Source organism: Orcinus orca, chromosome 3 (assembly GCF_937001465.1).
Source record: "Orcinus orca chromosome 3, mOrcOrc1.1, whole genome shotgun sequence".
Lineage (NCBI taxonomy): Eukaryota > Metazoa > Chordata > Mammalia > Artiodactyla > Delphinidae > Orcinus > Orcinus orca.
In genome coordinates, this window is record NC_064561.1 from 142,511,725 (window position 1) to 142,537,682 (window position 25,958).

The 25,958-nt window shown below is 39.1% G+C and overlaps 1 protein-coding gene across 25 annotated transcripts in view; it reads left to right on the forward strand.

Moving 5' to 3' along the window:
- The window catches only part of SLC38A9 (solute carrier family 38 member 9), a 137,478-nt gene that overhangs the window by 101,773 nt on the left and 9,747 nt on the right, over positions 1–25,958 (forward strand). For 7 of the 25 annotated variants that reach the window (XM_004275147.4, XM_033437861.2, XM_033437860.2 and 4 more), the window contains 2 exons: positions 363–452; positions 1,642–3,863. In XM_004275147.4, coding sequence (XP_004275195.1) covers positions 363–452; positions 1,642–1,807 — 256 coding nt within the window. In that variant the 3' untranslated portion in view covers positions 1,808–3,863. Of the gene's footprint in view, positions 1–362; positions 453–1,641; positions 3,864–12,137; positions 12,790–15,140; positions 17,260–25,958 lie in introns of those variants that run through there. The other 18 variants (XR_004486147.2, XR_007476420.1, XR_004486159.2 and 15 more) reach the window with 12 other exon arrangements.

Below are 25,958 nucleotides of genomic sequence, written 5' to 3' on the forward strand. Positions count from 1 at the left end.
TATCTAGGATGCTTCTGTCTTTTCACAAATATCTTTATGTTAATAGCTTTTTCAATTATTTTCTTATGATTTTCCACCCAAATGGAATTATGTGTCAAAGAATGTGAACCTTGATACACACTACCAGTTTGCTCCTACAAAATGTAACCTATTTATATAATTGCACAAAAGGGCCAGTATCACTGTCCCATCACCAGTATTGAGTACTATTGTTGCCTTCTATTTATGCTGTGATTTTATTGTCAAGTTTAAGACATTCTCATTTTAAGGATGATAATAATGAATTTTATTCTCATATTAATTGTTATAATTTTCCTGTTTTTATATTTTTTCTTCCTCCAAACTCTCTTCTCAACTTTTAGCATTTTCCACGTGTTGATTCTTAATCTAGTTATTGTGGGAGCTGGCGTGCTCATGGCCTGTTTCTACCCAAACATAGGAGGAATCATAAGGTACTGCCTGTAAGGGAACTTTGCCCCTTCATATATTGGTCTTTATTTTTATGCTTTTCCTGTTGTTGTTGTTGTTGTAGTTGTTGTTTTGATATAATTTTATAAAACTCCTGTGAGTATTTAAAACTGGTAACATTCAAATGTAGTTCCCTGGTATCAGTTAAGGTGCTCATTATCTTCCATTTCTGCTTATTCCTGACTCTAGAAGCCCCATTATCCCTTAGCCTTATGTACCTTTCCCCTTCTCTTTTTTGTTTTTCTCATAATTTTCTACTGTATTCCTTTTTCTTTATCCAAAATAAAGTTGTTTTTAATATATAATATATAACTTCTTGGGGTACCTCAAATGTCCCTAATATGTCAAGGCTATGTCCTAACTTTCTTAATCCATTTCTACTCAAGAACATATTTCAGTGTCGATTGTAGTCATAAAGTAAGAGTTTAGATCCCAGATGGCTCTTTCCTTAATATCCTTTCTCCAAATACATTGTGATAGGTTGAGTAGATTGGGAATATATTTGTGACCTCAGATTCTCACGGAAAACTGAAATTTCGAATGATCTGATTTCCTTGACCTGTAGAAAGCAGGACTGAGTCACTTTTTGGAAGACCCTTACCTAAGAAAGTAGCAAGAAACAAAAGGGGAGACTTTTAGCCTGATGCTTATTGAATATAATGGATTTACAAGTTCCCATTAACCTGTTTTCAAGAAAACTAAGTATAGGGAAGGAGAGAAGAAAGTATAGGTTCCTCTGTCATGTGTTTAGGTATTTTTGTTACTATCTTTGATAATTATGCTGAATGCCAAGGAGGCACTCTCAGTCTTAAGCAGATGCTAGCAGTCCTTCAACAGCTCAGAATTTATAATTAGTTTATAAAAGATCAAAGGTATGAAGCCTATCTCCAGATGTTTCTGAGGAAGTAGCCATGAGGAACGAGGGAGATTTGAGAGATGAATAAAAAACTCTTTGTCAAGCAGATGCTATAAAGATGAACAGGAAATAATATTTTATATTAACTTAGCAAGTAAAATAAGTTTTAAACTCAAATGCTTTATGTCAACAAATGAATCAAAAACAATTTTATTGTAATATCAGACTGAGGAGGATTTAAATTGTACTATATTTACCATAATTGTAAATCAGAAAAACGCAGGATGAATATTAACCCAAAAGCTTTTATTTTGCAGATATTCAGGAGCAGCATGTGGCCTGGCCTTTGTATTCATATATCCATCTCTCATCTATATAATTTCCCTCTACCAAGAAGAGCGTCTAACATGGCCTAAGTTAATCTCTCACATTTTCATCATTATTTTGGGCCTGGCTAACCTAATTGTTCAGTTTTTTATGTGAAATAGTCAACTGTCTTCTCCAGATCTTTCATGGTGTTTTGAACTCTGACAACAGTTCCACATAAACTCACTTGTAAATGCTGTTGTTGCTGTAATTATTAATGTTTTCCTAAGGTAATTTGAAACCAAGGGAAATAGTGGTCCATTAATAAGTAATTCGTGTTAGAATGGGGAAAAGGGCAGTAAGAGTGGTCTTAATCTCTTTACCATTTTCATATTCACTCATCTCTTCATTCTCACTGTCTTTTCTGAGTAGAAATGTATGCCCCTAGGAAAAATCATGCTGGGTTTTGCTTTTAGAGATGTAGGGTGGGTGGGTTTATTCTGGCTACAATAATGCTTCTCAGAGTGTCAGAGCAACTATGTTGCCAGATCCCATTTCTGTTTTATGTTTCAGTTATTCACTTTTATTTTATTACTTGCTATATCATTTCTGCAGTTTGCCCAAACCTTTACTGTTTTAGACAGTAAACCAAATACCTCATTCTAAAAAAGAAGTGTCCATGACATCAGTGTTAGTAGAGTGAATTCTTACGTGAGCCCTTAATCTCTGTTTTAAAAAAGAAAGAAGGAAAAAAAAAAAGCAATGTCAGAACAGGCCCCATGGTCATGAAACTTATGTAAAATAAAGGAACTAGGAGAGAATTTGTTGCTATCTGACTCCTCTTTTGTTTCTAATCCAGTTCCAGTCCCCCAAGCCACATTTTGCATAGGAACAAGTATTGTCCTCATAGACCCAGGGGGCTCTTTGGCTTTTTGGACCTCTGAGGATTGCATAGGATGTGATGACAGGACCAGTGGGGAAGAATATAGGAAGCATGGAAGAGAGGGATATATGAGGCATTAAGGGAATAGAGAGGGGCCAGAAAGAGTGAGGCCTCCTTAAAAGTGTATTTTCTGCTGAGGGTGAAAGTGATTTCTTCAACACAGGAAAGGATTACTTCTGTTCAAAGTATGACCTCCAGAAGGAGACCCCCTCATCTTAACTTCTGTAACTGTCAGGGTAGCGGTTAAATCCCCAAAAGAAAAACTACTTGGATCTGAGAAAAGGATTAGGGAATCTGAATTCTTTGATTAACACTCTCTTCTTTTTCTTTCAAACTAAAAGCTAAACCAAAATCTAAATCCATGTCTTTCATGTAATATAGCCTCCATGTTCAGCTGGAAAAGTTAGATTTCTCTAATTTTATGGTAACATTAAACAGTGTATTGTGTTAATACACATCCCAAGATAATGTGTAGATTTGTGTGATTTTCCTTCCTTTGAGAAAGACAGGTGAAATGGTTTTTTAAACCTGGTAAAGAGCCCCAGATTCAAGACCAGCCATTCTTCTTTTTAGCAGAGCTTTCTATCTAGTCCATAGACCCATACCTATACTGATGAACTATATTGCCTAAAGCTCTTTTTTAAAAAGTCTCATTATGAAAATTCTCAAGCATACACAAAAGTAGAAAAAAATAATATGATAAATCCCCCCATACCCATCCCCTACATTTAGTAATTATAAGACTTTGCCACATTGCTCACCTATCCCCCTTTTTTTCTTTTCCACTGAAACATTTTAAAGTCAATCTTCAAGTTATGTCATTTCATCTCTACAAACCTTAATATGCACTTGAACTTAGTTACGTTTATTGAGGGAGACAGTCTCTCTGAAGTTGTTTGTTGTTGTTGTTAGCAGAAACTGCTGGTAGAAATTAGGTAATTAGAAAATGCTGCGTTATGTGTCTGGATCCCGGTGCTAACCTCTCTTAGAACAGGAATATAAGGCGTGGAGAAAATGTATCTCTGTGCTTTTATGACTTGAGGGTTTTGTTCAGTTAGAGACATAGGAATCAAAAGCCAGACCTTGAGAGATCTTCCAGGCTTAATCCTTGTTTATCTCTAGTTGCCTCCCTTGTCTTTAAAAACTTCAGAGACAAAGTTGCATTGCCTTTTTTCAATGATATACTTGAATGTTTTAACACACAGAAAAGTGATTTGATATATTTTTGTGCATTTAATAATCAAAGTGAATATGAAAATGCATTATTGATTAAACTGAAAAGCAACGTGATATTTGCTTTTTTTTTTTGCGTTATGCGGGCCTCTCACTGTTGTGGCCTCTCCCATTGCGGAGCGCAGGCTCAGCGGCCATGGCTCACGGGCCTAGCCGCTCCGCGGCATGTGGGATCCTCCCGGACCGGGGCACAAACCCGTGTCCCCTGCATTGGCAGGTGGACTCCCAACCACTGCACCACCAGGGAAACCCGATATTTGCTTTTTGTTTTCTTTAAGAGACTTGCTGATTTAGAATTTCCAAAATCCTATGTTAGACTTATACTGAATGACTTTGCCTCCTTAGGTTTTTCTTCACAAAACCAGCTCCTTTGGCCTATTAATTAGCTTGGTCGGAAAACTCTTTGTGTACGTGTGTCCTGGCTCACAAATTAAAATGATGAGATGAGATCTCATTCTGATCATATTACAATTAATTTTAGACTTTCTTTGCTGTCATCTCTTTGAATTTTCTGATTAAGTTTCTTTCACTTTTTGCTCCGATGTGGTTAATCTTATAGTTTCTTTGAATTTAGCTTATTTAACACATAACTGAGGACGTTATAAAATTTAAAATAGCTTGTTTAGAGAGCTCTTCCTTGGAAAGGCTCTGGATGAATATGTGGTATACTAATACTGTGCCAGAAAGGGCAAAGAAATATGCTTTGACATTTGACACCTACGGGTGATCATCCAAAATCAGTTTCATCATCACACCCCAAAAATGTATTGGAATAAAGAATAAATTTACCCACAAAAAGGGACTGTATTAGAGGGAAATATTCACTTCATTTATGCTAAATATATTTTGCAAATACAATACAGCCACTAAATGCAGAAGCAGAAGAGTTTTTGGTTTCTACTTGGAGTTCATTAGGAGAATTTTTTTATCTGTATTTTGACTTACTCATTTCCATAAATAATTGAATAACTACGATCAGGGAGGGGGAAATTTCCCCCCATCCCTCTTGAGTTCTTTTGGCTGGTCTAATAATTAAATTGACCCAAGACATATTAACGGGAGAAAGAAGCAAAACAAAACAATTTAATTTGCATGTGTAGAATTCTCATAGAAATGGGACCCCCGAAGTGACCAAAGCAAGTTGTTCATATATCATTTTTAGACAAAGAAAGATTTATGAAGATTTAAGTTATGCTAGGGAGCAAACTGATGAAGAAGTAACAACATTTGTTTATAGTATAGCTTTTTAAGCCTTGAGTTCCCTAACTCGGGTGATAAGGACGCTTTGTAGCCTCCTGGTATAGGGAGGATACCTTCACCTGGGAGACTTATTTCTTGCTTTCATGGGGAAGGGGGAAGTCAAGTGTTTTTTATATCTTTTGTTTCCACCAGCTGTTTCTCAAGTAACTTTAATTCAAAATAATCACTATGCCACTGTGACATATCTTGGGGCAGCCTGTCCTGAGCCCCAGCACTGCCATGTTCGGTACTTTGGAGAAGGCAAATATGTATAAGACATCACTCATATCCTAAAGGAACTTGTGGTCCAGTAAACTACGCCTACAGTTAACTATAATGCAAGGCACTTTCAGACAAAGAGAAACAGATCCCTTCCAGTCAGGCTCCTCAGGGAGGGCAGGTAAACGAAGCTGAGTGGTAAAGCTGCAAGGACACATTTTCAGCCTTCTCCTAATAACTGTCCAAAATTTTAGGTGTTTGATACATTCGCCATCAAGTGGGATCTTCTAAAGTGTAATTGCTTTTATTTTGGCAAATTTTCTCTAAGATAAGTTTTATAAGAAGTATTTAACTGCTTCTGTATACTGTTTATTGTTCTCTTTGCATTTTAACACTGCAAGATTCACTTCTGTGAATCTTGGACCGCAAAGTACAATTGGTCAATAGGGGAAATAATCAGTAACACATTGGGCAGTACAAACAGAAAGATTCTATAAGATTTTCTCTCCAAAAATTTGACTTATTTATCTGTATTCAAAACGTCAAATGTTTGGGCTCATTGATTAGAGCAGAAAATATTGATGCTGCTTGTTTTCTTTACAAAGCACTGACCTGTTGCTTTTTAAAATCTGGTCATGGTGATGTGGTGGTGGTTTGTTTTCTCATCCCAATTCGAACGTCCAAAAGAAAATTCAAATCTAGCTGACACCTAAACAATAGAATGTTATATTAGTTTGTTGTCGAAAATGGAACGCGCACAAGGCAGTCTGGCTGGCCCCAGTTTCACAGTCGACTGCCGACTTCACTTCAGATTATGTAAACATGTTTTGCAAAACAGCTCTGACGGGAACCTCATAACCTAAACACTGTTCTCTGAAATGTAATTTGTTGTCTTTTTATATAAAAGAAGAAATTAAATCAAAATTATTTTGAAGAAAAACGAGTCTGGGATTTTGTTTAATTGAACTTTGCCAGGAAATGCCATTGCCTAGTAGCACTGACCCCAGGGTAGAAGGAGACAATCTTTTGCAGGGTCAGACTTCTCAAGTGACTCTGCATGTGTCACATGAGGTCACTCAAGTGACCGATGCATGTCTCACATGCCCTCCCTCATGTTCTAGATCCTAAAAAAAAAAAAGGTATATGCTTTGTATGTTAACCAAAACCTAAAATGATCATCCCTTTTGGACAATAATACTGTGTGACTTCTCCCTCTAAGAGCATTTCAGAATGAATGTGGCACTTCAGATAAGTGTAGCCCAGTTTCTGGCAAAGAGCTTAGTGTCATAATCTTACAGAGCCATTTAAGGCAATAGAGAGCTCTAATCTTCTGCCTGCCTTAAGTAAAATTCCTTTTTTTCCCCAATGCCATTTTTTTAGTATTTTTCTCAACTCTTCTGCAAAGATAAAATAAGACTGTGTCTTTTTAAAAGATTAAAAATTCCTCCATTCTCCTTATTCATCTCAGGCCATAAAGTTCAGGGCTGGGATAGGGATTAGAAAGAGCACACTCTCTGCAGATTTTTCCTCCTTTGGGTCTCTCTTGATATCTCAAGTAATCCAACTGTGTTTGGTTTTAACAGACACTTAATATACACCTGTTTAATCAATCAATTAATGAGGCAGGATTCCACTTTAATGGAAAACAATAATTGCTACTTTTTAAGAGTTTTTCGTTTCTACTTGGAGTTCAATACCCCCCCCCAAAAAAAAAAATTGGGCCATTCAGTTTCAGAATTAGTCTCTCGGCCAATTCGGCCAATATTTAAGTACTAACCGGATGCCAGACTCTGTGCTAAGCACAGAGCATCCAGTGGTGAACAAGGTGGATGTGGCCCTGACAGCATCCTTGCCCACCCTCTGAACTCGGGCAGCTGGTCATTTTCCAAGATAAAACAACTTTAATTATAATCACACAAAGTTATGTAGACATGCGGACAAAAACTGAAAGGGGCCACAGAAGAATAAATGTGGGTTACCTGTTGAAGTGATGAGACTCTAGGTGAATCATTTATGTTGTTACTTTATTATCTGCATGACAAGCTTTCTAAAAGGATGTCTGTATTAAAAGAAGGCTTGTAGAAATTTATCTAGACTCAAGCCATGAAGTAAAGGACCAACTTACAAAGAACCTTTGGGATGGGGGATAGAGGTCATTGGTTACAGGGCAGGTCCAAGTTTAGTGGGGCCTGAAGTTATATAATTTGTTCTTCCCTCTTAAGGAAAAACATACAAAATTAGGAAGAACCCCATACAAGTGAGGATCCCTTGCTTTAACGTTTTTTAGCTTTAAGGTAAATCATCCACACAGCTCTGGGGACGGGACTTAGAAGACTGAAGGAGGTGTAATGAAGAAAAGTTTCAGCACTCGAATATGTCAAGCTTTGAGTGCCTCTGCTACCTTTAAGAACTGCAGCTTTTACTAGATCTGAGCCTTTACTTCTCAAAGAGTCTAATTGGATTTAGCAAAATAGCATGGGATACAAATTCAGTAATGGTTAATATGGGATCACAATAGGACATTTTTCTTTTTTAGAGAGGTTTTACTTGGGAATGGGTTTTGCAGCAGGGGGGTTTCCTTTTAACTTTACAGAAATAATAGAGTTCAAAGATACTGTTTGTCAAATACCTATTCAATGAACCTTAGAGATGAGGAACATTTTAAGGGCTCTTGATGCAGAAAACAAGCCACCAAGAGCAACATTAGAATAAGGTAACATTTATTTATTCATACTTCACTTTGTCCCAGAAGGGACCTATTTTCACTACAGTAAAGTAAAATCAACTGCATAATTGTCTCTTTTTTTAGAGACTAAATTAGAACTTTATGACACTCCTTAAGGAGAGGAAACTATTCAAATAATTATACCTTTTATAATTTTATAGTTCTTTGTAGCTTATATTATAATTCTTTATTGTAGGTAGATAAAGCATAATTCAGTGCAGTAAACGTATTGATGATTGTCCTAGAACTGGAAATGCAAATATAGAGTTATCCTTCCCAGTGCTGCTAGAATTCTCTTAATGTAACATGAACCTGATTATATCCCTCCTCTGTAAAATCCTTCAGTGCCCCAATAGAAAAATGGGCAAGGGCCTTTGTAACAGACAGCTCTCAGAGGAACAACTGCAAGTTAACATGAAGATTTAAAAAGTTCAGAGTCGAAATACTGATCTGTGCTAACGAATAAACCTCAAAAACATGAAAGTGAAGGAAGCTACATGCAAAAGACTAACAGTTCCATTTATATGAAATGTCTAGAAAGGGCAAATTTATAGGAACAGAAAGCGAAATAGTTGCCTGTGTCTGGGGGTGGGAGCAGGGACTCACTGTGTATGGCCATGTGGAGGAGATTTTTCTAGGGTGATAGAAATGTTCTAAAAGTGGGTTGTGGTAATAGTTGCACAACTATATAATTACTAAAATCATTGAATTGTACACTTACATTGAATTTTATGAAGTGTAAATTATCCCTTGAAGCAGTTTTTTAAAAAGTTCAACCTCAGTAGAAAAGTAATTTAAAATGCTTTCTACTTGTCGAATACTGAAATAATAGTAACTATTATTATTATTATACACTGACAAAGGTATGGGAATGAACACTCATACACAAGTGGTTGGGTAAAAGTGGGTGTAAACTTTCTGAAGGTAATTTGACAATATGCATCAAAGCCTCAAAATGCTCATATACTTTGACTCACTTCCAGATGTATGTCCTAATTGGAAGGTGTGGATATATAAACACAGAGATATTTATCTCTTTACTATTTGTAATGGAAAAATTAGAAACAACCTAAATGTCCAACAATAGGAGATAAATTATAGAATACCCATCAATAGAATACTGTTTAGCTATTTAAAATGATGATGCAGATGCCTATATGTAATAAGTGTCAAAAAGATGTTTATAAATATAAGTAAAGAGAGTACAATTATGTATAGAATTTAAAATATTTGTGTATATATATGTATATATTGGAAGTTTATATAACAAATATGAATATTGAGCATCTCTGGGTATTAGGACTATTGGGTGTTTCTTTTCTCATTTGTTTATCTGTATTTTCTAAAGTTTTTAAATGTGTCATGTTTTATGAAAAAAAGCAATAAAATTTTTTTTTCTTAAAAAAGAAAATATCTTTCACTGACTTCTCATGACTTTAACTATAAGGATCGCTTTTGATGATATAACAAAATCCTTTGGACCCTCACACAATAGTACTTCTGTTTTTAGTATTTATTGATTTATAAAAATAATGACCAAAAGCTACTATAACTCCTATACCACTTATACGTAGCTTTGAATATATTCTTAAAGTATCTACAAACATTTAAACAAGCGCCCCCCACCCCCTGCACACACACACTCACACACACACACCTTTTAGACCTATTTATTTAGTCTACATTATAAACTTTGAAACAATTCTGTGGTCTGCAGGTTGGGGTCTGCAGGTTGGGAAGGACCAACCTAGAGAATAAAATAGAAATGCTTTAGCATGGTAAACAAGGCTTTTTATTACAATCTTTATACCTTTCGAACCTCACACCAGTTCATACAAAACTACTAATTCTCTTATTCCATCTGCATTTGTACATGCTGTGCCCTGAGCCTGACGTGCCCTTTTCCTTTTGTACACTTGACAAATGTTTATCTTTCAGGAGGTTGCTTGGAAATCAGCCTTAACTGCCTCCCAAATAGTTTAGGTGCCCCCTTTTCTGTGCTGTCCACTTCACACATGCTTTTATTGTAACATTTATCACATTGTATTGTAATTACTGGCTGTGTATATTTCACCATCCAGAGGAGGAAGTTCACCTTTGTACCCACTGCTTCTAGCACATTGTCTACAATAGAAGAGGTGCCTGCAATCTTAGTTGAATGAGTGCCCAGAGAAAGACCCAGTCCTTGCCCTTAAGGCACTCGTAGTCTAGTTAGGGAGACATGCCTGTCTAATATATGATTAGTCCTATAATAAAAGATGTGAATGAGCACACAGAAGACTTAGTGATTAATTTTGACTTGGTAATTAGGAATTGCTTTCCAGAATAGGGTCCATTTGAATTAAACTTATTTTGACAAGTTGCAGAAAGGAGGAATAAAAGCCTTGAGTCCCTTGTTAACACTTTAGAAATTCATTTTGTAGAAAAATGGAAATGACTCACCAGCTACTCCCTGAACTTCCAGGTCTCCAGCTACCCTCAGCCCTAGCTAAGCCTGATTCCCACTGCCCCAGCTTCCCTTTCCTCTCATCTCATTGTCAAAAATCACTGACAGTAAATTTCCTTTTTAGGATGCTGAGTTGGCACTCTAATCTGGCAAAGAGTTTGCTTACCTGGTCAGATACATGTTTGGGTGGTAAGAAAAAGTGCTATGTGAGGGCATGGGAGAACTGATTTCTAATCCTGGCTTTGCCATAGACTCACTGAATAGACTAGCTTTATGACACATTCACACTTGGCCTTCAGTTTCTTCTTTGGCACAATGGAGGTAGTTAGAATAATTATACCTCTTTTACCTAATTTATATAATTATTTAGAAGAATATATAACACTATGTAAAAACACCTTATTAAGCTGTGATACACTGTACAAATGCTCAGTCTGGGGATTATATCATTACATTCCTGAAAACACTTCATGGAATTGGCCAGACTCCTCCTATTGAGGGGCTGTACAGCTTAAGAAGAGAAGCATGGCAGTGGGTTGGGAAAAGAAATCTTGTACAGTCAGGTGAATGGTTTTCAAGTGAGTGTGGGTGATAAAACATCTGGAAATCATGGAAACACAAAATATTGATGCATTTAATTACATCATGCAAATCAGGACTATTTAGTCCTAGTTAGTCCTGACTTTTCTGGCAAAACCATGATTATGTTATATGTATACAAATAAAAAGTAAAGGAGATAACCTACTCCTCAGCTCTTTCCTCAGTCTAAGCTCAAAGTAGGCTTACTTGAGCCCTCTACTCACTGTAGTAGTCAGGGTTCTCAGAAAAATAGAACCAATAGGAGACAGGTAGATAGATGATAAATAAATAGATAGATAGATAGATAGATGGATAGGAAGGTATCTTAAAGAATTGATTTACGTGATTGTAGAGGCTGGTAAGTCCAAAATCTGCAGGGCAGGCTGGCAGGCTAGAGACCCAGGAAAGAGCTGACGTTACAGGCAGTCTGCAGGCAGAATTCCCTCTTCCTCAGGGGATGTCAGTCTTTCTCTTAAGGCCTTCAACTGATTGGATGAGGCCCACCCACATTATGGAGAGTGATCTGCTTTACTCAGAGTCTATTGATTTCAGTGTTTATCTCATCTTAAAAGGAACTTCAGAGCAACATCCAGCCATGTTTGACCAAATAATGCCACAGCCTAGCCAATATGACACAAAATTAACCATCATACTCACCAACTTTTAAATCACAGCAGCAGGTTGCAAAGAGTTTCCCCCTCCCTTCCTTATCAGTTTTCCAGGAATTTCTTAAGGCTGAATATCCAATGGCGATGCTGGGTGTGCCGTGTTAGGAGATAGCATGTCATGTGATAGAAGGTCCAACAGACAGCAGCTCTGAAACACTGAGAGATGAGGCCCAACTGGGACAGCTTGCAGGGACAAGCCAGTCCTGGGGCCAGGAGTGAGAGGCAGAAAGGGATCCTCTGGTCAGGCCATTGCTCAAGGCCCAGCAGCAAACAGTGCCCTCACAAAGCAGTTCTAATCCTATCCATTGGGCCCAGCACCTCCCAGGTCACAGACTGAGCCCAAAAGGCAGCGTCAGGTTAAGTTTGAATGACAAACTTAGCCTGATGCTGGTGAAACACTCAGAGGCTGTCTTTAATTACAGTTGACTTTGTTCTCTTTTTTTCACATTTACAGGTTGTTCTAAGGTTTTCTTTAATTGTGTATCGTGCAAAGGCCAAGTCTAAATCATCTCCGACAGCCCTGCTGCTCTGAATCCTGATTCGAAATCTTGGTGAAGGTGTATTTTGTTGTTTCTCTAAGTCCTTCTCAAGTAGTTCTCTTGGTTCCTTTGTTTCTGATGACCTTTTGTCTAGTACCTGGAGCATATTAATGCTCTATGGTTAATCAGATTTAGACTGCTGCAGGAATTGTGTTAGTTTATCAAGTTAACTCAAGGGGATTCTCTGCGGAAAAAAAAAGCTAAAGTTTGCAGAGGTTCCAGTAGTTCTCAACCCTGACCGACTTCACTGGGCTCAATACTGTACCAAAAGCAGCCAAACCTATTTCCCCAGCACTACTCAACAGTTTGGAAATTGCCAGTTGTTACTTTCTAAGTGTTTTGGTTACTGCTTTATCCTTAACACCTGTTACTTTGTCACACGGCAGATGGATGCTCAGGAAATACTTGTTGATGGAATGAACAAGATACCTGGTAGAATAATTTGTTGTAACAAATCAAACTACAAACAAAATAGAAGAAAGTATGAGTGAATGCTTCTCTTGGCTGTGTATGGATAAAGACTATCTTAAGTTTACGAGCCATGGAGGAAATCATCTGGAAAAAAAGGTGTAGATTTGATTACATAAAACTGTTAAACTCGGGGCTTCCCTGGTGGCGCAGTGGTTGAGAGTCCGCCTGCCAATGCAGGGGACACGGGTTCATGCCCCGGTCCGGGAGGATCCCACATGCCGTGGAGCGGCTGGGCCCGTGAGCCATGGCCGCTGAGCCTGCGCGTCTGGAGCCTGTGCTCCGCAACGGGGGAGGCCATGGCAGTGAGAGGCCCACGTACCGCAAAAAAAACCCCAAAAAAACCCTGTTAAACTCTACAGATCAAAAAAATTATAAGCTACATTTAAAAAGAAATATCAAACTGAGAAAATATTGGCTACATATATGGTATATCAATGTGAAAGTAAATAAGGGGGAGAAATCTAAGATTCTAGTTCAAAAATGGGAAGAACATAAAAACAGACAATTCACAAAAGAGGAAGTACAAATGACTAACAGTCATAAAATAATAAAAACCATTTTCTAACAACTACTATTAAGAAAAAGAAAAACAAAATCAGTGCTCATTACTGACTAGGGTACTCTAGTTGGGCACACTCCTTCATATTTGCTCTTGATCATCAAAGCCAAGATTTTAAAACTCAAAGCCAGGCATTGAATCAGTTTCTTTCTCTGCATTTTAGCTGTTTAGACACTACCTTAGGAGCAGTACAAAACAAAAGCCCTGGGACTTCCCTGGTGGTCCAGTGGTCAAGAATCCACCTTCCAATGAAGGGGACTAGGGTTCAATCCCTGGTCGGGGAACTAAGATCCCACATGCCTCAGAGCAACTAAGCCCGCGCGCCACAACTACTGAGCTCTCACGCCTCAATGAGAGAGCCTGTGTGCCGCAAACTACAGAGCCCATGCGCCCTGGAGCTCGCGCGCCACAACTAGAAAAGAGAAAACCCGCGAGCCACGACTAGAGAGAAGCCCACGCACCACAACGAAGAGCCCGCCCGCCGTAACCGAAGATCCTGCATGCCTCAACGAAGATCCCATGTGCCGCAACTAAGACCGAATGCAGCCAAGAAAAACCATTTTTTTAATAAATAAATATCCCAGAGCTGTCTAAAGCTCTAGGCTTAAAAAAAAAAAAAAAGCCCTCACTGCTGCTGAAATGATGGGAGAGGGGTAGGAATACAAAGAATTGAGAACTGTAAGATTAATATTATAGTATTATTCTATTACAAGTAGGTAGGGATCAAATATATTTGATTAATTTGAGGGGTGTGATCTATATGTAGTCCACCAACACTTAATCTCAGTCATTCATACCTTCAATGAAAGAATCATCAGTGACTACAGAAAATTATGAAATCAGTTTTATATATATATATATATATATTTTTTTTTTTTTTTTTTTTTTTGCGGTACGCAGGCCTCTCACTGTTGTGGCCTCTCCCGCTGCGGAGCACAGGCTCCGGACGCACAGGCTCAGCAGCCATGGCTCACGGGCCCAGCCGCTCCGTGGCATGTGCGATCCTCCCGGACCGGGGCACGAACCCGTGTCCCCTGCATCGGCAGGCAGACTCCCAACCACTGCACCACCAGGGAAGCCCCCAGTTATATTATTGATACTGCTTTTTATTGGGTATTGGTTTCTCAAAGGTCCAGAGAGAATGATGGAATATAGCATCAACTTTGTTATGTATAGCTATGTCAGACAATTTCTTCTTTCAAAATTCTTTCTCTCTTTCAAAAAACTATCAGTTTATTCTAATTAAAATGTAATAGTTTTTATCATTAACACAGGCCTCAAAACTGAGAAAAATTACAAATCATGTGAATTTCAGAATCTTTTTTGTTTTTTGCTTGCTAATCACAAACCACAACGTGAATTTCTACAAGAGCAGGGTGCCATGTCACAAAAGATCAGTCTGGCTTCAGAGTCTGTTCTTATTTTTTCCTGTGTGGAGAACAGATGTTTTTTGTTGAATCGGGACCATAATTTGCATCTGGTAGGACAATGGCCCGTATTTTCTTCTCCTGTCCACACGTGGAAGCTACACTGACAACAGCAAGAGCTGCTCAGAGATAGATGCAAAATTTGGCTCAGTCGGTGCAAAATTCAGCCTGATTTTTAAAAGTAAATAATCCAGTTAACATCTAGTGAAGAGCAAACCAGCTAGTGGATTTGGAAGTTTCCTTCAGAATTTCTTGAAATTTTCCTTTGAAATTTCCAGCCCAGAGTATGAAGTAATTCCAGACTCTAATGAGCTTCAGAGGCCTCTCTGGCTGTAAATAAGAACCAAAATAATTGTCTATATTGGTTCCAGGACCTTCTTAGGCAGTAGATAATTTATTGTTTGTTATGCCCTATGTCCTGGTTTTCCCTCAGTGACTGATGTGTTCTCTTCTTTTTTCAGATGGATTTTCTAATATTCACCTTTCTTCAAAATGATCCTGAAAGATGAGTCAGAAGTCCCATAACTGCTTTCCATAGGGGGAAGCTGGGGCCCAGAAAGGTTAAGCAAATTCCCTACCAGGGCATCAGAGGAACTCTAGGTTCTCAAGTGGTTATGGAAATCTAGTCAAAATGGAATGAAACTTCTGCTTCCTTAGGTTATCTTTCCTGTTTGTTTAAAATTAGATCCTTTCTATTTTATCAGTTCCTAGGAGATTGTTTTTGACACATGTAAATTTGGAGTCCCCTCTAATTGGAACCAGTTTTCTCCAGGACACCCCAGTCATTGGTTATGAGGCCTCTCCTCCTCATATAAACATAGCCCTCAGGACTTGCCTGGTGGTCCGGTGGGTAAGACTCCAAGCTCCCAATGCAGGGGGCCTGGGTTCGATCCCTGGTTGGGGAACTAGATCTCAGCATGCATGCTGCAACTAAGACCTGGCACAGCCTAAATAAATAAGTAAATAAATATTAAAAAGAAAAGAAACCTAGCCTTTTAAAAATAATAAAAATAAAAAAATACAGCCCTCTTCTGGCCAAGCAGTCCATTGCTGATCAATGTCACCAATATTACCCAGAGGATGTAGAGTGACCCGTTTAATTGCTGGCCCTGGAGTGTATTGTCTATGAAACCCATGTATTCAGGGGTTTTTCGCTTAGTAAAGCTGTTTGAACATATTTACTCTCAGAGTTTTATTATTTACTTTTAGATTCCAAGATATTTTGATCATCTGAATTGAGAAAGAAAGATTTAACCTTGAGAAAGGAGAAAAAGTAGAAAGAGAGTTACGGGTTTTGTGAATTTTAGATTTTCCCAGGGAAAAAGTTGAAAAGGGGACAATTCTATTTTTAGGCACACAAAATTCTTGAGCCATATGATGTACTTCCGTTTTCATAGAGTGAAGTTAGAAGGACTCTAAGAGATTTTTTTTGTCCAACCTCTCCACCTTATAGATGAAGAAATTGAATTCAAGTAAGTTTTGACATGTCTTAGAGCTATTTCCCTGTCATTGTGTATATATTTACCTTATTTTTTTAAAAAAAAGCTGTGTAACATTCTATAAGGATGCATCTTAATTTATTTAGCCATATTTCTTTGAGGAATATTTTGGTTATTTCCAATTTTTTTCCCACTATTATAAACAATGCTGCAGTGAATAACCTTGTATAGGTGTCTTAGTATTTACTTAGTATTTTTACAGGATAGATAACCAGAAACGAAGTAAAAATTTTAGTAGAAATAGTCCTCTTAGTTAATTGTACCCATGGCTGCACATCCTTGCCAACACTGGATATTATCAAACTTTTAAGTTGTTTTCTTTTTTTTTCTTTTTTTTTTTTTTCTTATTTTGGTCACGCCCCGAGGCTTGCAGGATCTCAGTTCCCTGACCAGGGATTGAACCCGGGCCATGGCAGTGAAAGCGCTGAATCCTAACCACCGGACGACCAGGGAACTCCCCGAATTTAGGTTTTTAAAATAATTTTGATCTTTTACATTTAGTTTATTGATCTATCTGAAATGTGATTTCCTGTGTTATGTGAGATGCGGGCCTAACTTCCTCATTTTGTCAATATTGAGTATGAGAGGAGGAGCAGAGCACTAGGTGTGCGAAGAGAAAGGAAGGCAGCTAAAGGCAGCCACCAGGTTACACAATCCACTCAACAAAATAAAAGCCCTCAGCTTACCAGACCTGAGCCCTGTGGATACCTTAGAAGGCCAGTTAGGGACCATGTAGAACGGTTACATCATGTTTGCATTTGGGGGTTTAACTGTACAGGCTTTTAAGCTTCTGAGGGCCCAGATACTAGCAACTTTAGGACATTTTAAGAGACTTTTTTTTTTTTTTTTTTTTTTGCGGTACGCGGGCCTCTCACTGTTGTGGCCTCTCCTGTTGCGGAGCACAGGCTCCGGACGTGCAGGCTCAGTGTCCGGACGCGCAGGCTCAGTGTCCGGACGCGCAGGCTCAGCGGCCATGGCTCACGGGCCCAGCTGCTCTGCGGCACGTGGGATCCTCCCGGACCGGGGCACGAACCCGCGTCCCCCGCATCGGCAGGCAGACTCCCAACCACTGTGCCACCAGGTAAGCCCTTAAGAGACTTTTAAATGTAATTTTGTCTACCATGTCAACAGTAAAACCTGGAACTGTCCGTCTATCCTCCACCCAGCCCCCACTCGAGATGTAGCTAGAGCATGCTGCCTTCTGAGGGTTCCACTGCGTGCCTCGTCCACACACAACCTCCAAGGATCTTATGAAAATGTTCCTTCCAGTAGCATATGTACACACATAGTACATTCCTGAAAGGATTTTGAAGTTTTTCAGTGATTTTTATTGGTACCCCTTATGTATATGTACCCAGCTGCCCTAATCCATAACACACTCTTTCTCTCCATGCTTCAGAATTCTTCTCAACGCAGTGCTCTGGCAGCCACCACCAATTGATCAGGGTTGACCCACAGGTGGAATCAGTTTGCCATCTCTAGTCTAGGTCATTGTTAGTAAAAGTCCCGTGGTATTAGTGGAAGATTTTTGTCTTGAGTGTACGCATTTTATCACCATGATGTGCAGCAGTGGTCTCACCCACAGATTCGGGACAAGGGTTATTGGAGGTTGTCTGGCCACCCATGGAAAAATAGGATGTGGCTCTTTGGGGAAGAAGGCCCTTCCTTTTTCCTTTAAGGGCTGAGGTGAGTCATAATTCTTCCTGCTTTATCTATCAAAGGGCAGGGTCTGTGATATGATTTCATATCAAGAGTTCAGAGGTTGCCGAAGTGGGGATAGCAGATTCCTTTGGTGCCCTACCCACGTTCTGTAGCACTCCCTGCTACGATTAAAGCACTTGGCTTCTGTGACTCTTCCTGAAGACTTTTGCTCTGGTTGCAGAAGCTCACGTGGCTTGTGCACAGGGTGAGTGGCAAGTGCTGAGCAATCCATGCCCTCAGGAGCAGCATTTAACCAGTAACAGGTGGGAATTATGGTACAACACTCCAAGGGGTACTCTGCAGTTTCCAAGGAGTCTCCCAGCTGCCCCAGTGGCAATGGGCTTGTGAATGCTTCCTCTCTATGAACTGCCTTTCCCTCCCTGTCTCACATCCCCATTCCTCTACCGAGATCCCCTTCCAAATAACCTACTTGCACTCCAATCCTTTTTTCAGAATCTGCCTCTGAGAGAACCCAAACTAAGACAGGAGGAGACATCACCTTTATAGTGGGGGATGACATATCTTTTTGAGCACTGATACTAGCTAACAAAGCATTTTAAGGAGCTACCTATAAGTAATAATGAATTGTAATTCTTCACTCGGTAGAGAGATGCAAAGATTCTTCTGTTTTTGTAGAAACAAGGGAACTATAAAAGATAGGGTAAGGAACCCCTATCATACGTGACATCATCTAGCTGAAACAGTGAGGGTGCTGGGCTTGCTAAGAAAATCTCCACAAGAGCCTGTGACCGTAGAGAGGTCCAGGCTCAAGCACCAGTAACTGTACCAGAGGTGGCAGTGATAAATAAAATATTACGTTGTGATTTTTCCATTTGAAAAAATTATAAATATATCCTTATTTCAAAATAATATGTCACTTCAGAATTGCCAAACGTCGTTTGATGGTGTTATCTGAAAAAAAAAGCACAACCTAAAAGTTGAGAATTATGTTTTATTCAGCAGGCATACTGAGGATGTAAGCCCAGGAGATGGGCTCTCAGATAGCTCTGAGGGACTGTTCTAAAGAAGTAAGGGAGAAGCCAGGATATATAGGAGTTTTTGAAAAACAAACAAAAAAACCAGGTAGTCAAACACCAAAAGATTACTGTCATTTAAAGAAAAAACAGACATCTCAAGTTAATGAATTTAGTGCTTTCCTACTTATGAGAAGATGCAAGAGTCTGGGCTTAATGAAATTATTCCTTTGATATGCATCTTAACTATCTAGGGCCAGTATCTTTTTTTGGGTGCGCTGCTGGAAGCCGTTGCAGTGACTGATGGCTTGATGGCTACAACATCCTTTGTTTGCTGATAAGGCAACATTCTTTGTCCACAGGGCCTCATCTTGGTCATAAATTCAGCCAACATTTGGGAGGCATTCCATGAGCAATTTTGTCCCAAGGCACTGGGAAGTCTTCCTAGACCAGGCAAAAATTCTGGGCCACTCACTGTGCTGATAATCTAAAATTCTCTGGATCGCCTGGCTTACGAGTTTAGCATAATCCAGGAAATGTTTTCCCTTGTTGCTTTTTCTCATACCTAGAATTGCACTATGACAGTTATTCTATATAGAGCTACATATATGATCAACTATCCTGAGATGTCATTAATTTTGTTGAAGGCCAGGTTACACTTTCGTAATGCAGGAGACAACAATCTTATAAAACAGACAGGATATAAGTAATACAACTAGCAACATTAATAAAGTCGTAGTGCAACAGAGAGAGCCACAAGGCATAAATAATTTGAAAACAACAAGAGAGAGCACATTAAAACAATGATTAGTAAACTATTTGTAATCTGGTCACAATAAGCCATCAGGTCCACAGGGGAGCCAGGTGGAGAAGCCAAATTCTGGAAGGATCAGGTTGAGAGAAAAAGATAAATATTTCATCTTCTTTACAAAAGTATACTTTATCAGTTTGTTGTAGGTCATAATTAGTGTAAGAGGAAAGGTTTTCTAGAAAACAAAGATTAAAAGCCAGTATATTTTTAAAAAGTCATAAAATTATAAACCATATTTATCCGTTCATTCAGTCCTGTGTAATTAATTCCTGTTGATCTGGATGAAATCATCAGGTTTTCCATTAGAGTTTTTAATTTCTTACCCAGTTCAGTGGTATGATCTAAAAGTTATCAGAAACTTATAATTGTTAAAAAGTCCTTTTTATGAACCTTCTTGAAGATCTTCATTTTATGAAAGCATCAGAGTAAAACAATGATTGTTTATAAACAGCAAAAGACTTAAAATGGCATGGTTAAATATTTGATTATAATGCAATTGACAAGGAACTTGGATATTTCTGTGACATACAACATTTTAAGATAATAACTAGAATTATGCCTGATAACCTTATACCAGGACATATCAGACTTTTAGGAATGCCATATAAATTTTGGAATATATACATGTTAAAGTCATCTAACCTAAGAAGGTTTTTTTTTTTACATCTTTATTGGATTATAATTGCTTTACAATGTTGTGTTAGTTTCTGCTGTACAACAAAGTGAATCAGCTATATGTATATATATATATCCCCTCCCTCTTGCGCCTCCCTCCCACCCTCCCTATCCCACCCCTCTAGGTGGTCACAAAGCACTGAGCTGATCTCCCTGTCCTATACAGCAACTTCCCACTAGCTAGCTATTTTACACATGGTAGTGTATATCTGTCAGTGCTGCTCTCTCATTCATCCCAGCCTAAGAAGGTTTTATCACCACTTATTTGACAATGTTTCTCATGTAATTTAACATAAATAAACCTAGTTAATTTAATATCTCCCTTTGGGATGTTTCAGGGGCCCTTTGAAGCATCCCAAAGTTAGCTGGAGGTCAAATGAACTTTATTTAGAATTTGACTAGGGGAAGTTTGTGAAAGATACCAAAAGGTTTTAAAACACTTGGTTAAATAGGACCATAGATTGCTGTGAAACAATACTTACTTATTCAACCAAAGTGACAATAAAAGATTTTTAAGGCAAATACAGATCATTTAGAAGGCAAATAAATTCACAGTTTTTTATTAAAAGTAACTCAACATTCCAAGAAAACTTCGTTCTCTTAACAGAGAGAGAGAACCGAATTCCAATCCTGCACCAGCCCACCCTCAATAACAAAATTTATTTACCTATTATATTTAACCCAATCCCAGCCTACCATGTACAAAACTCTTCTCTCAGGGTTCCCTTTCTACAAACCTTCCACAACTTTCTGTGTCTGTATTAGTTTATCTCTTATTCTCCTGTTCCATTTAGAGATAACAAGCTGCAGGACAAAATCACCCTTGCCCCTTAAGAAAATGTATTTCCATTTTTCATACCTTCTCTTGTTGAAAACACACATCCTACTTTCCTTGCGGACTGACATGTTTCCCTTATTATTTCTAGTAGCTTTATTTACATATTACAATTTTAACCCTTAAAATCTTTAATCTCTAGTGAAAACTGACAAGCTGCAAGTAATTGTGAACTGTTGGTCATACCAGCATTTCCTGGTTGGCAAATTTAGGAATATTTCATAACTTCTAGAAACATACTTCTTCTGATAGCATAATTTCTTTTCTCAGTGTTGTGCAAGAAATGTGTCTAATAAACCCCAAACATCTTTAGTTTTCCTCTCATAAGAAGACAAAAGCAGACCTGTTTAGCAATTAATGTTCCAGTATTTTATCTTATTCAAAATGACCTGGCTATTAAATGAATTCTCTTCATTTAAGTTAATTCTCTTCATTTAAGTTAATTCTCCAGAAACCTGGAGAAACTATTTTAGATAGACATACCAAACCATAATTATTCCTAAAGAGTTCACCTGAAAACTCTTATCTCATTTACCTTTATTTTATAACTTATGAAAATATCATACCAAGTTATCATACCAGCTGCAATGGCTGATGGCTTGACGGCCAAAACATCCTTTGTTTACTGATATGGCAGGCGACATTCTTTGGCTACAATGGAGAGATTGTAACTGTTCTTAGGTTTTGTTTTTTTAATTTAAATAATTGTTTAAATGTTCACGTTTTTATGAAATTATATTGGTAGAAGATACTATGTTTTAAATAATATTCTTATCTGCCAGAATTAAAAGCGGCCAGCCATTTGCCAGTGTCCCTCTTTTATTGGGCAGGGGGTGCGGGGACAGTGTCATGAAATCCTAAACTCTGGGAGCCACTGATCACAAGCCCACATGGGTACACCCTTTCTAACACAGGGGTTTACACAAACTAGCCATGTAGTAAATAAAGTCAGTGTAGTGGCTGGTCCCTGGCAGCACAGGCCAGCCTGACTGCCATGTGTTGGGGTGATAGCAGAGGCACAGATTTCTCACAGAATGTTCTTCTGGGGCCAGCTGGCAAATCCCTGGCCCTTTGAGCCCAGTGCCTGTCCTTGGGCTCTTCACCTGGCCGCCAGGATTTCTCTGAGATGTTCCTAAACTTAGTCCAAATGCTTCACTGCCCCTGCGCCTCTCTCAGCACCGAGACGTGCAGAGAAGAGAGACTTCTCTTGCTTTCAGTCAAGTCTCCAATCTCCTAATACCCCTGTTGGGGGTCTTCACTTTGGAAAAGAGCCTGCCATCATAGCAAAGGCTATTTTTGTTCTAGATGATGATTGTTTTAACTGCTTTGAGGACAGAATTTCAATCTATTGTGAAAATTTATTGCAAATTATTCTTATCACTCCATTCCTCAAATATGTTCCTCCAGTAATAAAGTGCAGTGGTTTATCTGCACACAAATAAAATTCAAGCCCATTCAAAATTATAAATTGATAGAAACCAAAGGTACCATTAATAACAAATAACGAACACAACTTTGGGCAAAATAGATGATAGTAGCTAAACTGAGAATATTCTCACAGAAAGAGAAAGGCTAGGTAATTTTTTTTTTTTTGGTGTAAGAAATGCAATTCATAGGCCCTCTCACTTGTGAACATAGATGGCAAAATCCTCCCAAAAAAATATCGGCAAACTGAATTCCATAAGACATAGAAAAAGGCCGTACATTTTTTTTTTTAAAAGGGCTTCAAATGCTTGGCTTTTTATTTATTTATTTATTTATTTATTTATTTATTTATTTATTTATGGCTGTGTTGGGTCTTCATTTCTGTGCGAGGGCTTTCTCTAGTTGTGGCAAGCGGGGTCCACTCTTCATTATAGTGCGCGGGCCTCTCACTATCGCGGCCTCTCTTGTTGCAGAACACAGGCTCCAGACGCGCAGGCTCAGTAGTTGTGGCTCATGGGCCTAGTTGCTCCGCGGCATGTGGGATCTTCCCAGACCAGGCTTCCCAGATCGTGTCCCCTGCATTGGCAGGCAGATTCTCAACCACTGCACCACCAGGGAAGCCCAAGGCCGTACATTTTAACAACCCTGAAATTTTTAAGAACTCTGAATTTTTACTCCCCCCCCCATTTAATGTTTTTGACATCATACTTTGCATGTTTTTATTTTGTGTATTCCATAACCACTTACTGTGAATGTAGATGATTACACTACTTTTGTCTTTTAACCTTCCTACAAGCTTTATATGTTGTTGATCTACAACATTTACTGTATATTTGCCTTTACCAATGAGATTTTTTTCTTTCATAATTTTCATATTTCTAGTTGTGCTCTTTTAAGGCCAGGTAATTTTTTAAAGAGATTGAGACAAGTACTAAAAATGAGGTCAATCGTATAAAAAGAGAATGCCTATTTCCTGGGTTCTGAGGAAGTGAATTAAATGGGAGCAGCTTTTTAAACTGAATAAGATGGGGGTAGGTGGGGAGCAGCTTCCTGCCTCTATTTACACATAGAGATTCCAGCATGGAAGATCAGAGGCATTGCTCTTCAAATTCTTAGACAAATTGTCCCTTTGGAAAAGTACTCTTGTTTTCTGTAAATAGTAATTTCATAGTATGTATCCAGTGTAGGTGGCAATGTGACAAAAGAAGCATTGGGCAAGGCATTCAGAAGATTTAACTGGCGAGGCCACTCTTGAACTGAGATTCCACATGTAAGAGTTTGCTAAGGCTGCTGTAACAGAGTAGCACACACTGAGCTTAAAGAACAAAAATTTATTGTCTCACAGTTCTGGAGGCTAGAAATCCAAAATCAAAGTGTTGGCAAGGCTGTTTCCTTCTGAAGGCTGGGAGGGAAAGATCTGTTCCCTGCCCCTCTCCTTGGCTTGCAGACGGTTGGCTTCATGTTCACATAGTATTCTCTCTGTATACGTGCCTCTGTCCAAATTTCTCCTTCTTATAAGTACACCATGCACATTGGTTTATACCCAACCCCGCTTATCTCACTTTAACTTATATGTCTGTAAAGACCCTATCCGCAAATAAGATTACTTTCTGAGGTCTTGGGTGTTAGGACTTTAATAAATGAATTTTGGGGAAACTCAATTCAACCCCTAACACCGGCAACCTCTCTGGCTTCAGCTTCTCATATTTAGAGAAGAATGTTGGCCTTAATGCTCCTTAAGGGCTCTTTCAATCCCAGCTTTCCAAGATTGTCTCAGCCCTTTTGAAGCTGCCAAGTCTGGCCCCCCTATTTATGGGACTATAAATATAAAAATTTTCCCGACCCAAGCCTGCCAGCCAGTCCTGGAGGGCGGAAAATGAGTAGGGAAATGCTGCAAGGGTGGAGTTTTCCTTTAACCTTTTGTTATTTGCAGGAGTTCTGTAATCAGACAAACATTCAGGGCGTGGTGAACCGGGGGTCCTGACATCTGAAGGCAAATAAACAAACTCGAATGACATTTGTTCTTTTCCAAATCCCAAGGTTTTCTGTGCTCCAACTATAGATGACAAAACTGTTCCAGGAGAGTGTTTTGTTCTCCCTGCCAATTCATTAGTAACAGAACGGTTGCTGGGCTGTAATCCAGCCATGCTGACATCAGTTCCCCAGTAAAAGGACAGAACTGGAGCTGGGTCTGTGCAGCCAACAGGGATCGGGGGCTCAGCTGTACTGACACGTTGGCAAAAAAAAAAGGGAAGAAGGGAGGGAGGGAGGAAGGAAGGAAGGAAGGAAGGAAGGAAGGAGGGAGGGAAGGAAGGGAGGAAGGGAGGGAGGGAGGAAAAGGAGAAGAAAGTTGGGAAAGTTTATAGAAATGAAGAGGCCACCCAGGTTCTCAAGGGACTCAGACAGGAAGGCAGGAGGGAGGGAGTGCTAGGCATGGTGATAACCCAAATTAAGTTCTGGCCAGCATCGTCTTCAGTATTTAGAAAAATTGGGGTGTGCTTAATCTATAAATAAAAACCATGAGTTTTAGAAACCTAACCTAACAGCATGTGTGTGAAAAGAAACCTATATAAGGAAGCTGAGCTGGACTGTAGTTATGGGAGGCCCAGTAACAGCCCACTTCCTTTCTCTGTGCCTTTTTTATTCATCTCTAAATGTGGGGATGGTAATACAATTGCACTCTTCTCAACTTAAAAATACTTTTATTCTGAATCACCTGACAAGTCTTCTCCCCCCTGCACAGCCCTTATATCCATTAAGAGATCTTCCAGAGCCCCTTTATCAGTCTAGCAGGCCTTGCTGGAAGCTTCCAACACTCCAGATGCTAAATGCAGCCCGCAGCTCAGTCACCGACCCCTCACTATTTTCCTTGTCTTGATAAAGTGCCAAATTTTTATGTTTAAGCTAGGTTTTATTAGGAGCTTCCTGAGCTTTCTTTCCATGGAATTTCTCCATTCCCACTCCTGGACTTTCCTCCCAGCTTTTATGACATTAGAGAGTGAGCTTGCGTGTCGCTGTATGAGGTTTGAAAAGCCTGGATATTATATGAGTGTGTCCACATCTCACCTTCTGTTTCTGCCACCTGTAGCAGGGCAGGAAAGGGGGGGGAAATCATCCTTGTGGCCCCATTGCCAGCTTCTCAGAGGCAGATTGTGTGCCTGATGGGACAGGCACGTTCCTGGCTGCACAGTGGCTGAACAAAAGCTCTCTCTCTGCCTGAAGAAAACCACGACACCAATGGGCTCATCATAAAAGAAAAATCTGGAGTTAGGTCGATTGAGGATGAATTGTAACACATTTCAACAGCTTACTGTGGCTCAACCCCATTTTTCAACTCAGCTACCCTTGATGTATGTATC